A 15,573-nucleotide genomic window follows, 5' to 3' on the forward strand; every position below is an offset into this window, starting at 1 on the left:
TTTGCTTCTTTCACAAATACTGTTAATTCAACGGCTTGTTACAGCTTGACTCAGGTAAACATTTTGGGTGGACAGTTCTGTAACTTGCAACAAGAGGAAAACCATTTACATTTAGTTATAGTGGCTAGTGGCACCGAGAAAGTTCTGAGGCCACCAACTGCTTTGGAAGGAGAAAGATGGCTTTATTTCTTACCTGCATTTTGCATTCTGCACTCTGTGTTACCATTTTTCCCCATCCTGATCTATAAATGCTTCTTGAACAAGTCAGTGCATCTCACTTAAAGAAGCTTTAGAATGTAGCCAGCTGTACCATTCAGAGCAAAGTACCTGCTGGCATGGCCAGCCGTTGCATTCCCCTGGGATAGCAGTTTTTAAGCTGAGAATGCTATCTCTTCCTAACTTGTTGTGCTGGACACAAAGCATCTAATCCATGCGGTTAAGTCAGTAGAAGGAAATGTTAAATTCAGAAGAGCTCTTCCAGCCTTAGGAGGTGTTGCAGTTCTGAACAGAGCACTTGGAAGTTAGTATTTGTCAAGGCTGAGCCTGTGTGGATACAACCCCATGTTAGAAGGTGAGAAATACTAGGAGTTTTCCTTACCAAACCCTGCTGTGTGGTGCCAATCAATAATGCTTGACTGTAAAGAGAATTTGAACTTAGTTGTTGCTTTATGACTGTTCTTATTCTTTGATATCAGCAGTATCTTTTGCATGTAAGCAAAAGCCAGGTAGATGCATCCTCTTCTGCCTTTGAAGTTGTGGAAGAGAGCTGTGAGCAGGTGCCTTCAGTCTGGCTTCCCTAGTTCATTCATTGGTAGGGCGAGTTAGGTTTAAGAAGGGCAGTGGTCAAATGTGTGCCAGAACCCTCCATCCATGAAAAGCCTTCAGATGGTTCTCAGTGCTATTCTGTAAACCTAGTTAAAAATGCCAGAGGTTTGCACATGTTGTCCCTTGCTGTTGTGCAGATGATAATGTCACAGGGAAGGCTCCTGTAGGAGGACAAAGCATGACAAATCAGTCCTTATCTTCTTTCTTGTCTTTAATTTATGAAGGATGATAACAAAAATGTAAACATATATTCCAGATTGAAAGGTTTACTTGAGACACTGTGCTTTTCAGGCATTCTAAAAAGGCACGTAGCGCTTGTCTATTCTCTTAGGAAGGCATTTCTCTTAACTTTGGGTTTGATTGGTAGAGATGTTTATGTAGTCCTGGGATTCAGTATCTTGATTTGAATTGAATAAAACCAGTCAACTACTGTTTGGCATTAGGCAACAAGGTACATACGTTGAAATGCCAAGAAGAGACTCCGTTGAGGTCTAGATGCTTTACATTCCAGACCTGTTACCTTGTAAGTGTAATATTTACTGGATTTCTTTTCAGTTAGAGGTGAAGAGCAGGCCTGTGAAGGAGAAGAAAGTTAAGAGATTTTAAGCTTGAGGAAGAAAAACTTGAATGAACTGATACAGCATGCTAAATTCTTCCAGGATAATTGACTTACATGAAGACATGTAAAGAACAGTCACTCATGGACAGTTTGCTCAGGCTAAAATCAACGTGCATTGCAGTAAGAGAAAAACAAGAAAAAGGAAGGAGGGGAAAAAAGAAAGGCTTACTCTACTGTGGATGAAAAGCCCCAAGCTTTTGTGTTTGCAAACATGAATGGATTCTTACAAGAGCACAAGAGTGGTTACAACACTATTGCTCATGTGCATGCTTTACTTAGGTTCCCAGATGGCTTTATTTACTCAGAGGACTTCTGCTTTAGAGGAGATCATGGTCCATGGTTCAATCGGCACTTGAAATCTTGTTTACAGACAGGGTTGGTAAATGAGCAAAGCTGAAAAACTGGAACTCATAAATGTTTTTAATGGGTGCAAATCATAAAATCCAAAGCCTGAGTGTAAATGAGCAAGCTTTGCAAAATCATCCTGATATTGCATGTTGCAGTCCCATGTGAGTGCTGCTGAAGAATGATTTCAGATTCTTGTATACCAAACTGAAATATCAGGGAGAAGCTAGACCTAGTTCAGTTGGACTTTATTGGATTATGCTTTCATGCTATTGTAGCTGAAAAAAATTGCTGTGATTCCAAATACGATGTGTAACAATTGTGCAAATTCCTTAATCCTGTTTTCCATTCATTTATGTAGTAATTAAAACCATAGACCTGGAAACTATTTTCACAGTCAACTTTCATTTGCAGAGACCTATTTAATTTCATATGGTTTATGACTGTATATTCAATTTTAGTCTCTTCCCCTTCCAGAAGAGGGGAAAGTATGATGGTGTTACCTTCATTATCGGTCTGTGTATTGGCTCAGTTTCTTACAAGTTGGACATTATTCCACGATTCAGAACATGACAGTGTAATCGTGGGGAAAGGAGGTTTATTTCATTTTATTCTCCTTAGAGCGCACCACAAAATGCACTAATGAAAGAGTAATCATAAGCTTAAAGAGGAAGGAAAGTTTTAAGGGACTAATTGAAGAAGGAAAATGCCTGAGTGGTTTAAAGGAATGAAATTATGGGAGAGCTCCAAGTGAGATGAGGCAGCAAAAGAGCTGCCACCAACTGTGATGAATGCTAGATGTGCACTTAAAAACTGTGGTCATGGGGCTGCATGAGTACGTAGACAGAGGGAGGACAAGGATAGTTCACAGTTTGTTCAGGAGGCAGCAGTTCAAAGGTACATTGCCTTATGTGTGGTAATCTGCAGCCAAAAGTGACAGGCAGGACTTTGTGCTCCAGACCTTTGGCATTAGGGCACTAGCCTTTCTAGGTCCATGTTAATGGGGAAGGCAGTTTAGGACAACTTGGTTTATAGTATACTCTTACTCAGTAGTCATCCATGACGGTACAAAGACTGCTGTCCTGCTGGGTACTGTGGGATGCACTGTTTAATTTAACATCTGTGCAAGGGACCTCCATTAACCAACTTCTGTCAGTTAAAACTGTGCTCTCTTCCCATGTTAAAACCAAAAAAACCTCTGGGGAGACTGGATCGTTCTGTCTAGACTGGATTGTAATCCAGGATGGGGAGACCTGCAAAGTTTTAGTAGCAGGTGGCTGTCCACCTTGAGATGAATGGGATGAGCAATGTTTGTGTGCTCGCGGATCATCTCTCTCACCAGGAGTATCAACTGGAAGGCAGGAAAGCTATCACTCACTATTGCTTATGCACAAAGGAACACTTTCCAAAACATAGGCTGGATAGTTTAGGAAAGCAGTAGCAAAAATTACATTGCAAGAGTAAGGCGAATGAAAAATTTGGTCCTGTGGGCTGTCCTCAGTCCAAGGAGCTCCGTGAGGTCTGGATTCAACCTGTTCTCCCTCACTGCTAGGGGCTCTGAGGCAGGAAATCTTTTAAGCACATGGCTGCATAGAAAAGCTCATAGGATGACTTTGACAGGACTGTGTTTAAAGTGAAGCCAATGCCTATGCTCTTTCTCTGAAGCAGAGTGATAGGCTTCTTGCACTGTTATTCTACTGAATATTCAGACTGGCTTTACCACTTATCTCACGTACATTCAATTCCAGCGGGGTGAACCACCCTGCAGATGTGGAGAAATAAAACACTGGACTTGAAAACAAGAGAAGTGATATGTGGATTAGTCTGTACTAAGGTAGAGAGACACAAAAACACAGCAGTATGAACAGCTTAAACTGAATTGTGAAATAGCCTGAGAATGTCTTTTTGCTGCCATTTCCTTGATTTCAACATCACTGAGTTTGTCATGTATGACGGCTTTGTGGTTGTTGTGACACTGTTGGAGAAAATTGGATTTGGGGAAAGTTTTCTTACTTCTTTAAATAATCCAAAATGTTTTCCAGTTGTGTTTTCTTCTCTCCAGTGCAGCTTTGTTCTGCAGTGGTACGTTTTTCGTAAAATAGATTTTTGTATAGTTGCATTGCCATGGCAGTATATAATCCTTAGGACATATCCAAGAGATTTCCAGCCATCCTTTCGGATTTCATAACAATACTTGCAATTAAAAGTCCTTCTGCATAGAAAATTAAAATGGAGATGCGTATTCATGGGCTTAAAACTCAGCTCAAGTCATCCAGCACTAAAGGCACATGTTGGAGCCGGTGGTGAGCATGTTTGCTGTCAGAGTGCAAGCTGTACCGAAATGACATTTAGTGAATGGCCTGATTTTACATACATAGATATACAATGGGTAACCACAGCTTACCTTAGAAGAAATATTAAGTCCATCTCCTTGGAGAGGTTAGTCTTATAAACGTGCTAGCCTTATTTCTAGCACTGAAAGTATAAACTTGTGCTTCTGTCCATGCATCAGGCTTAATCATGATCCTCCTCACTGGAGCTGCCTTCAGGAGTCCCCAAAAGATCACCCTGGTCCCCAGATCTGGGGGGATCTGACCTGGGATGTCCCTGCAGGACCAGTGTCCTGTGGCTCTTGCGAGTGGCCTGACCCTGTGGGCTGGTTGACTGTTCTGCCTTTGGCATTGCTGAAGGAGTGCTACTTTCTCCTCCCGACCTGCACAGCACCACGAGCACAGGGATATCCTGTCCATGGGTGTCGGGTCCCCCCACAGCTGCAGGATGACTCCATCCCACTTGCCACCTTGGCTTTGGTGCCTGTGGAAACCCTGGAGCTGAGAGGAGAGAGAGATGCAGAGTGTGCAAAGCTGTGTGCAAAGCTCCTCATTTAGACTGACTGGGAGAATAGATTTAAAACAGGAGTAATTTTTTGTGTGAGTCCTATGTATTCAATAAAAGTATGTGTCCACAACATATATTTTTTAAATATAGCTCATAAGTAAAATGGCACCGAGATAGCACTGCGAAGCCAGTTTTAATCCTGCTGACTGGGCTGTCAGTGCAAATGAAATTCATCAAAAAGGTGTCAGGAAGAGGAAGGATTTTAAAAAAGTAGTAAACATACATAGACTTTCTCAAACACACACACATAAATCTAACCTTACACCTAATCTGCTGCTGAGGAGGTAAAATATTTTCTTGGATAAAAATTATTCAAGGTGACTTGGGTTTGTTGGGGGTTTGATGACTGCTTAGGGGGGTTTAGGCACTGCAGTCAGCATCCTAATGTCTCTGTGTGGGCTTGGGATCGTGTCTGCCTCTTCATCTTGGCCGTGGAGAAGTCTTCAGGTTGCTTCTCAAGGTTTCACTTCAGAATCATGCAACAACAGGGAGACTGGGAAAGGGAAGAGAAAAACCATCTTTGTTACAAGGAAAACTGTTGGTCAGTCTTGTGAATGGCAGAAGGTTGGTTTGCTCTGTTTTCAGTCGCTGAGGTCATTGCAGCCATAAAACCTCAGCTGAACTGTGCCAACAAGTTGAGTCTTACTTTGCCAGTGAGAAAGGTTTATGTTCCCTGGTGAGTTGGGGTTTTTTTTGCCTCCCCCTTTTAAATTTTATTTTTTCTTTTTTTTTCTTTCTCCTTTTTTTTTTTTTTGAAAGATGAGATAGGCAATTGTACTTGCAATTCTTGCTTATGATTCCTAGCTGAAAGAGGAGCAGCTTTTCATGGAGAGAGATGAAAGACACTAGGAGTATTTTTCTTACATTCCAGTGTAAGTAGAATAGCGAAGTACATACCTGAGAAGTTTCCAAATACAACACACATCTATTTACATATTTGATTTCAGTGGTGATACATGACAACCTGGGATTTCATTCAAAGGATCCTGATGGGGATTTGAAAGGAGTGCTTCTTCCCTGAATGTTCACAAAATAACTGCTGAAAGCTGAAGGACCTTTTGCTGGCAAGCTAAATTCACAGAGAACAGGAGGCAGAGAGGTTGGAGACAGTTTTCTTGAGCTGAAAATCTCTCTGCTTGCAAGTGTGGGGGTAAATTCCTGGCCCTTTTAAAAGTGATGGGAATGTTTAGTCCATGACTTCCGTGGGACTAAAACTTAACTTGGGTTTCAGAGAGGCTTTGGTAACTCTAAACTTTTTCTAATGCCTGTTGACAGACACAGCAGCTTTTCTGTTGGCTCGGTTGCACATCTTGCCAGCAGAAGAGGATCAGTCAGCTTCTTTTGGGAATGCATGGTCATGGGCTTGCTATGGTGGCATCCAGGAGCAAGGGACACATCTGAAGATGTGTTTTTCTCTCTCACTGTTAAAACTGCAGTATTGCATAAGCAGCAGTGAGATTAGAGGGGGGTAATGTGTGAGAGAGCGAGCTGTTGTGCTGTTTCTTTACCCCATATGTTTTAACCTGCCACAAGATTAAGACTTCTTTGTTGAAAAACAAAGATAGCACCACGGTTTGTGTTTACATTCCCTCTTTGACTCCTTGCATGACAGGTGATGTGTAAATAGGCCTTTGAGAAGAGGAGGATTGTGGTCAGACCTTTCAGACTTTGTAAAATGCCTGGAGATTTGTATATGGTGAAAGATGGTCCAGAATGAAAAATTCAGCATTTGCTGCTCTCCAGAATACTCGCAAGTAATTAAGTTACCCCAATTAAGCTTTGCTTAAATGGCTCAAAACTTAGACCTAAAAATAGCTGTCATGTGCTGCATCAGTGTTGTTCACATTACCCAATGCCACATTTCAGCATGGATGAGGGAAAACAAGCCAACAGCCTGGAAAGCTTTAAAGACAAGCAGAGAGGAGGATCTGGTGAGTTCACATGAGGGAATTTTTCTTCAGGAAATTCATATTCAAGCAATGATAAAGGCAGGGACAGAAAGTGTGTGCTGAGCACCATACACGTCAGAGGCAGTCACAGGTGTTGCCCCGCGAGATGCTAGTTTACCTGTTTCCAGCTACTCCAGCTTTTGCAAGTAGGCAAATAGCCTTTCCTACTGGGAGAGAAATACCAGGTGTGGGGCACACTACCTGTGCTACTTTGTCTCAAGAGGGGCCATCCCCTGGGCGGGACTCCATTCTCCTTTTTAGGAGTATTTGGCAGAGGTTATGCCAAGTCTGCCTGGGTTGGAATTCTGCTTTTGTCTTCCTGAAAGGGACTGGACTTTCGTTTTAGCCAGAGGTTTCAGTGATTTCAACAGGCTTTTGATCCACCTCCAGCTTCAGAAGTTTGGATCCAGGTGGTTGATTCGAGGCTCAGCGCTCAGTTAATGGGCTCTATAAGTTAATAGAGTTTTGTTTTATGGCAGAAGCAGTCTTCTGAGCAGTCCTTGCTTTCTTCAGAGTTGCAGAAGAAAACTACCTTTTCTTAGGGGAATTCAGTCTTCCTCAACAGAACACAGTCTCAGGACAGGATATTTTGTAAAGGACTAGGGTTGTGTCTTGTAGGTGCCTTGGGATTGCTGTGTGGCTGTAAAGTAGTTATAACAGAAGGTTTTGCAATCTCTGTTCTGATGTACCTTAGCATACATCTGAAGATATAAACTCATGCCTGCAGTCTTGTAGTCCTTACTTCCAGGTGTCTTCCTCTGTGTTCCACAAGTGTTTTTTTTTGCTCAAGAGATCCTGCACAGGCATCTGATTATCTCCAAAATAAATTGTGTAGCTTGTCTGGAAGGACTATGTACGTTTTTCTTAAGTATTTTTCTTCTCATTGCTGAAACACATCCAGATTTTCTAATCTTCTTTGAAAATGAGCAGTGATGGGGGAGAGGGTTTTTTTCTGTGGGAGTTCGCACCCACCTTAACTCTCCATCCCCTTGCAGCAGGAATGTGTGAGGCAGCAATGCCACCCTGTCATTTGCAGTAGGATGATTGTGGGGACTTTGTCTGACACTTTTGGTCGTCTTCTTGGATAAAGCAGAACACTCCTTTTCTCTTTGGTATTAAATTTTGACTCTCCTTCACCTTTAGGTGTGGAATAGCTGGGAACCTTTTTCAAGAAGAGTTTATTTTCGACATCTGTTGTAGCCCAAACTTCTTGGCTTTTGGTGTTGCACGTCACAGGAGATGAACAAACTTGACCCAGTGGTTTTTCTTCATTGTACCCATAAGAGAGGGAGGAGAGAAGAAGCCATCACTGATTGTTCAAGAGAGATATTTCAAGAGAGAAATGATGTTTCAGACTGAGTATACTAAGCACTAGTGGCTTCATGAGAATAATTGTGAAAGGGTGGCAGGGAAATTCCAGTGAAAAAAAAGGATTTAAATGAGGGCTTTCTGGCTGATAAGATTCACTTAAAACAGACAGTTCAATGATACAGGATAATTACAACCCTTCTTACAATGGTCTCCAAATCAAATTAAGGAACATCCAAAGTTGGTTGCAGCTGCAGCATGTAAATATAGTTGAGGTAAAACTTGCAACATGATTTGACCCAGCCCAGCCCAGGGAGAAAAATTTAAAAAAAAAAATTGAAGTGAGTTGTATTGTTATGGCCTTAAAACAGCAGTGGGAGCTTTTCTAGGAAGGGTTTGATGCCCACTGTAAGGCTGATATCCAGCTCCAATGTGCTAGTAGAGGTGGTGGATAATTTTTGGACACAGGGAGCTTGACAGAGACAGTGTAGGCAGAAAAAAACAACATATGCATTTGTGCTGTATGAGCATTGCTGAGTGTCTTTGCTCTGAGAATGTCTTTGTTCTACAGTGTGCTAGTAATATCTATTGAGTCTTTGTAGCCAGATTATGAAATAATAGTTACATATATGGATTCTCTGCTGCATTATCAGGAGCTCAGTGTGTCATCATTACAAAGAAAGAAAAAGTTCACTAATACAAGAAGTTACTGAAATAAGAAAACATCAGGGTTGATTTCTCTAAGTGTAACTGGTGAGAGGAAGTCATATTTAAAGAGCTGCATCAGTAGCCCCTGTAGGAGTGAGGTTTTGTTTCTTTGTTTTGTTCTCCAAGGGGAATCACCTCATGACTTTAAAATTCACTGTCTTAGTGAAGCTGTACTGAGGCTTCCCGGTGTGACTGCATGGACAGGTCCAGGGTCAGTATTGGTGGTAAAGAAGGGAAGTGATTTCAGTCTTCAGTTGCTCTGATGCTGAAAAGGGTTATCCAGGAGCTGGACCCACAGCATGATCTCCTTCTCTCTGTCTTTCTGATGAAGAAAGCTCTATCTTCCTTTATGTATGCCTGCCTGTTTCTCTTGTTAAGTGTCAGCATGTCCATGTGCCGTAAATATCAAGACTGAAGTTACCAGGGAATGTGGAATTGTGAGCCATCTACATCCATTTGACATGAATAAATTATGTATCTGGGGATCATTCAGTGGAAGAATCTTAGCTGCCAGCTTCTGCCATGGGTGCTTCACCAAAAAGAGGTGCAATAGCAAACATTGTGCCTTATACTGCAGTGTAGGTGTACATGTACCCTGTTCTGAGCTGCTCCAGAGCCACTGGGCCTCAGCTGAAAGCTTTACCCACTGTGTTCCCAGTGGGTTTTTCTGACTTTCGGTGTAGTACCCCTCCTCAGTAGCAAATGGGTGATGACAGATAGAGGTAATAGCTCAGAGGCCGCTTTGTAGGTAAAAGCTGGAATATTGGAGTAAGTCTCTTACACTGCTTTTGTACCATCTGACTTCGAAGCCTTGCTGCAAGAGCCTGGAAGCGATGTCCAAGAGGAGAATGGTGCAAGTGTTCCTGTCCAAGAGCACTGACTAGATCATGAATGTGCTCATAACTTAATGTCGGAGCAGGGCAGAGGTTCAGAGCTAATGGAAAGCTGGTGTACAACTGACTTACCTTTGAGGGCCAGTCCCAGTTCCTGAACATGACCTGTAACTTCCATTATTTGATCCCCTTTCATTGCAGAGAGGCAGTTTCCAGCAGGATTTTGCGGTCATGTCAGGGTCAGGAGGGGTGAGCAAAGTAATTACCTATAGGCTTTGGGAGCCCAGATGGATTAAACAAGTTTCTGATTTCTTTGAGAGACTTTCCCTGGAAAGTCAGCAGCTTCACCTGCTGTATCTGGATGTCCTTAAAGGCAGCCTGACCCAGCCTGTGGAGGGACACTTTTGTTGAGCAGAGAGTAAAATTCACACAGAGGGAGAAACCATGTGACATTATGCTGCTTGTTAGAAAAAAAGGACTGCAGAATTTGCTACCATTGAGCTGAAATCTAAACAGGCTAAATGGTCCTAATAGTTAGAGAGGTTAGGAAAGCTTGCCAGAGGGTGGAAAGTATAACAACTGCATTTAATAACAATCAAGCTACTCTTATAAATATTTGCATGTGCTGCTTCAAAGCCTACTACACAGTCATTCATGTACTGCAGTTAGAAAGATGAGGAGGGGGGGGAAAGAAAGAGGGCGAGAAGAAAAGGGCACTCCGTGTTTTGTAGCTGCCATAATAAAGAATGGGCAAAGCACCAGAAAGAAAAGAAAAAGGAAAAGAAACCCTCCAAAGTTTAATAAACACAAAAGGGAATAAAAATAAATCTTTGGAGCATTTATTACAAGCCCTTGATGGAAGGATTAGATTGAAGCTCTCAGCGTTTCCAGTGTGGGTGTATGTGTGAAGTCGGCCTGTCTGGCCTCTTCCAACGAGAAAAGAAAAGTTGTTTACATTTCCTAACTTGGGTTGTGCATGTAATTGATTTCTTTTTGTTTCAAAAGCAGAAATGAAAATTCAGAGGGGGAAAAAAGCCTCATTTGGATACAATTGAATTTAGGTCTTTTTTCTTGCCAGAACGAAAAGCCCAACTCTCAGAAGAGCTGTGTCAAACAGAGTGTTTTGTTTCTCCTGAAATGTCAGTACATGCAGTACTTGTGAGGAAAGCTGTGGGAATGCAGGGCTTAGTTCATCAAACACAACTGTGCAAGGCAAAAGTGTCATCTTTTTATGCAGGTTATTCCTGGTTTGGGGAATATCTCCAGCGTGAAACAAACTTTCTATTCCCACTTTTAGTTTAAGAGTGCTTGACTACATCTTGCTCTCCTCCCAGGTGCTCCTGGAGGCCTATATGCCTGTTTGGATGGTCGGTCAAAGAATGTGTTCAGACTCTCCTGTTGACAGTGTTCCAACCTGGAGCAATACTGCAGACTGTTGAGTATTTTGGGATAGGTCTCCTGCACCCCTCCCCTGATGCTTTTCTGCTCTGTTAGAGCAGGGCTGCTTTCTGTCCTAGTTGTTGGCACAGGAGCTTAGAAGATGCTGGACATTGAACAAAGTCAGTAAGAAGCACAGAAACCACAGTATCCTTATGCACTTAATCACTCACATACCAGAGTACATTTTAACCTGGCAGTTCGGACTGTCCTGTGTAAAGCAGCTAATGAAGTTGCAGCTTGTTCAAGGAGAAAAGAAAAAAAAATAATTAAAAAAAAAAGGCTAAACCTGTGATGCTCGATGTTGAGCAGCCTAAAGGGGGGGATGCTGCCTTCACCTTCTCCAGCTGTGTTTTAGAACTCTTGTCTCAACTGCACTGTGATGATTGTTGATTAAGAATATTACAGCTGGAAGTCTTCAGGTTTTTTTGAGGATTGTATTAGTAATTTAAAGATGATAAAATTGTAACCTTTCATTGCATTTACTATTCTTGCTCTCTCCAAAACAAAAGAAATCTGTGTTTTCCTAGCTACAGGAAACATATTGATTTAATTTCACTCGTTAATGATAATGGTTCAAAGAATACTTAAAGAGTCTAGTCTGCAGCAGGGTAACTGTGCTTGCAAACTAACTTGGTCAGAGTCATCCTGGCGTCTACTGGAGTCACTGGGCCAAAACCAAAGGGGAGTCCAGAGGTATCCAACTGAGTCAGAATTGATACAACTGTCAGGTTAAGGTGGAGTCACAAAGAGAGATAAATTGCAGCATCTGAAATCACTTAAAGGCTAATCCAAAACCTTGTAGACTCCATAGGGTTATTTCTAACCATTCCGTTAAAGAAAGTTGTGAGTCTCATTTCTCAGTCTTATGTTGATTAATTTTCACATAAACCCCAATTCTGCAGTCAGCCATTCTTTTTCAGATGAAGGGTTCCAGCATGTAAAAACCATTTTTTAAAACTGTCCATAAATAATGGCTTTTCCTCAACAGACTTCCTATGGATACTATAATGAATGATAGAAAAAAGAAATCAAATTTCTTATGTGGGTTTTTGCATATAAAGATATAAAACTATCTTATAAGAGAGATGAAACTTCTCTAGGACAAGAATTTGTTCTTACTTGTAGAAGGTGTCCTGTGCCTGCCTTCCAGTGGAAGGTTAATACTTGTTTGCAGTGTATATAAATGCACATATGCAAACACAAAAAGACACTGTTCTTCTCTGTTTTCTTTATATATGAAAGAGAAAAAATGTAAATGCACGAATGGTTCAGGAAAATCCTTTCATGTACATATTCACAGATTTGTAATATACAGTATCTAAATTATAGAAACTGGAAAGAAGGACTAAAAATATAGCACAAGAAAGTTCTAGGAATACTGACAGTTAAATAGAACTTTTCAATCTGAAATAAAGTCAAGATGGACAGGGTTGGTTTGTGCCAGGGCAAGTGAATGCTGCTAGTTTGGCTTGTCCACAGCAGACAAAATGGTAGGTTGATGCCTCAAATAAATGACAGGGAAGGACAACTTACAACTCATCCTGGAAACATCAATCTTATATATACATAATTACTATGCCAAATTATATTCCTAGTAGGATTAGGTTTGGCTGAAGAACAAGTAGTAGTCTTAGAGTTTTCTGTAATAGGAAAAATAAATTGAAGATATTATTTCTCTCTTAAATGAGGATATAATCCCTGAACCAAGTAGTTTTTATAAGAATTTGCAAATTATATCAAGATTAGGATCATCATTTCACAAATTTTAGCTTTTCTCAGAAGACTTTCATTTGGTATTTTGAGAGAGACTAGCACTAATGTGTTGTTGATGGGCTATAGGAGCAGTTTTGGTGTAGGGGTAATTTGCATCCATTTTCCTTTGAGTCCTCACTATGGGATTGTAGCAGTTTCCTGTCAGTAAGCATGGTAGCCAAGAATAGTGATTATGATGCCTTGGGGTTTATTTTTGAGCACTGCAGATGTGAAAACCTGAGAACCTTTGTTTCTTTAATTAAATGGAATCATAAGGAAGTCTGGAGCTTCCTGTTCATGTTTATACCTCTTACCTGTTTGATCATACTGAGGGTTTGCTTTGGGAAGTACTCTTTCAGAGGATTTTTTGAAGTATTTTGAGAACTTGTCATGTTTCACTTAAAACGTATCTACAGTTGAGGCCAAGATTATTACTTTATTGTCAAAGATTTTCTCATAGCTACATTTATTATGTGGTCTGTTTGACCTTACTCAAAGAGCTAGAACAAATTGATTATTTAATTTGTAACTCTGAATGGTGTTGCTCATAAATTCTGTTAATAGCAGCCTGTCTAGAAACACTGAATATTTGGAAGAAGGTCTTTAAGTTATTAGTATGTGTTATTGATAAGAATAAATCATTACTATGGATTTATTTCAACTTCCTTTAGTCATTAGTAGTTAGAAATAAAGGTAATTGTACTGGAGTTGATTTCTCCAATCTCTACATGGAAATGATAACTTGTGTGTATTACATCTATTTGGAATCGTAGAATGGTTTGAGTTGGAAAGGACCTTAAAGAGCAGCTAGTTCCAATCCCCCTATCATGGGCAGGGCCGCCTTCCACTAGACCAAGTTGCCAAAAATTCCTTCCAACCTGGCTTGAATACTCACAGTGATGGGGCATCCACAGCTTCTCTGGGCAACCTCTTATAGTGCCTCACCACCTTCATAGTAGTGAGTAGACCCCAAGGAGGTGGGATTCCTGTGCTTCCTCAGCTGAAAATGCCCACCCCCCTCAGCTCCCAAATACAATTTTCCTTTTTTTTTTCTTTTTTTCTTTTTTTTTTTAAATTTATCCACTTCAGTTTTCACACTGTAAGAAGAGAGGAAACCATTCCCTCAGTTTGAATATAGATTTTTATCAGGCCTTAGAATCATTTCATCTCCTCCCTGAGGAGTTTGAGCTTGTCTCCTTTTCTCCTTCCACTCTCTTCCACTGTCTCTTCTCTGAGGAGCTGGGGTGTCAGGCAGGGGTGCTGAGAGTGAGTTTCTCCTTAAGCTGCCGGTCTGGACAGAGTGGAAGGGCCTCAGATGATGACTGAACCCGTTAGGGTTACCTGGGTTGTGCAGAAGTGCCTTGATCCTTAGCCCTAGTCAGGGTTTACAGCTGGGAAAAAGGAAGAGACTGATTTGAAACCTAAATTGATATGTCTAATACTGCTATTGAAGACTTGAGTCTGTTTTTCTGGGTTTTTTTCCTGCTTTTCCCCAATATATAGTAAGGGGTGGTTACATTTATGCCTTTTAGTGCTTACAACTGGTCAAAATTCATGTAATCCTGTTTAGAATGTCTACTATCTGCTTACCTTTTCCTTTCCTTTTTTCTTCCCCTTCTCTTCCAGCCCTTTCACTATAATCAGAATTACTATTTTGTTCCAATAAAATGATTTCGTAACTAAATATGGAACAAAATCTGAAGCTGGCTAATCGATGTTCCGTATTCTGTGGGGAATTGGGCTTCAGAGAACATATAGATCCGATGAGCTGCTGTTACTTTTTGTCTTAGCAGATCCCTGTGAACTCTCTGCAAGCCTGAGGGCATTTGCCAGACACCAACTGCTATGTTTTTTTCCCTATTTATGAGGATTCAGGATTTTCCACTAGTAGGTTGAAAGAGGGAAGGTTTAAACACATGACCCGAAATAGAGTTGGAAGTAGTTGTTAATATCTATTATTATCTATTAATGTGGTATTCTATATAAAGAAACACGTGAGGTTGATTTTTTTATTTTTATTAATTTGTTAATAACATTAAATTGAACATTGTAATCTGAATCATGCTTCAGATATTTCCCTTACTGAGGCTGTCTTGTATTACAATGTTTGAAGGAGCAATGTATCTTATCATTAAAAAAAGTAATAAAATCACACTGCTTTCTTGCAGATGCCATCCCGCCGAACTATTTCAGCCTTTACTTCCGAATCGTCAGGTTTGATGTCTCAGCGATGGAAAAGAATGCTTCCAATTTGGTGAAGGCCGAGTTTAGGGTCTTTCGCCTGCAGAACTCAAAGGCACGGGTCTCGGAGCAGCGGATAGAGCTGTACCAGGTATGATGGCACCTCGGACACATCAAATCCCCATCTTTCATCAGCAAACCCGCTTTGCACCCACCTAGCAGGCAGAATAAACCATGGGGAGAAGCAGTTGGGTCCTGTCTCTCCAAAGTAGCCTCTTATTTCCATGCCTTCCCTAGAAAGGATTTCACTCAGAATTATATGATGCTGAAATGTGCAAACTTTTTCTAGCAGTTGTGCCTCATGACTCCAAAGTTTTGAGCCAGCAGTGTGCCCTGGTGTCCAAGAGGGCCAATACCATCCTGGCTTGTATCAAAAATAATTTGACCAGCAGGACTAAGGAAGTGATTTTCCCTCTGTACTCAGTGCTGGTGAGGCCACATCTCGAATCTATGTCCAGTTCTGGGCCCCTCACTACAAGACAGACAATGAGTCCAGAGCAAGTCCAGAGAAGGGCAACTAAACTGGTGAAGGGCCTGAGAGTAAGTCGTATGAGGAACCACTGAGGGAGTTGGGCTTGTTTAACCTGGAGAAAAGGAGGCTCAGAGGGTGACCTTATCAATCTCTACAACTACCTGAGAGGAGGTTGCAGACAGG

The 15,573-nt window shown here is 41.2% G+C and overlaps 1 protein-coding gene across 1 annotated transcript in view; it reads left to right on the forward strand.

Moving 5' to 3' along the window:
• Window positions 1–15,573, forward strand: part of TGFB2 (transforming growth factor beta 2) — a 61,852-nt gene that overhangs the window by 26,232 nt on the left and 20,047 nt on the right. The window contains exon 2 of the mRNA XM_027681868.1: window positions 14,846–15,009. Within this exon, the coding sequence (XP_027537669.1) occupies window positions 14,846–15,009 (164 nt within the window). The remainder of the gene's footprint in view (window positions 1–14,845; window positions 15,010–15,573) is intronic.

This window comes from Neopelma chrysocephalum, unplaced genomic scaffold (genome assembly GCF_003984885.1).
Source record: "Neopelma chrysocephalum unplaced genomic scaffold, ASM398488v2 Primary Assembly neopelma1_61b, whole genome shotgun sequence".
NCBI classification, from domain to species: Eukaryota; Metazoa; Chordata; class Aves; order Passeriformes; family Pipridae; genus Neopelma; species Neopelma chrysocephalum.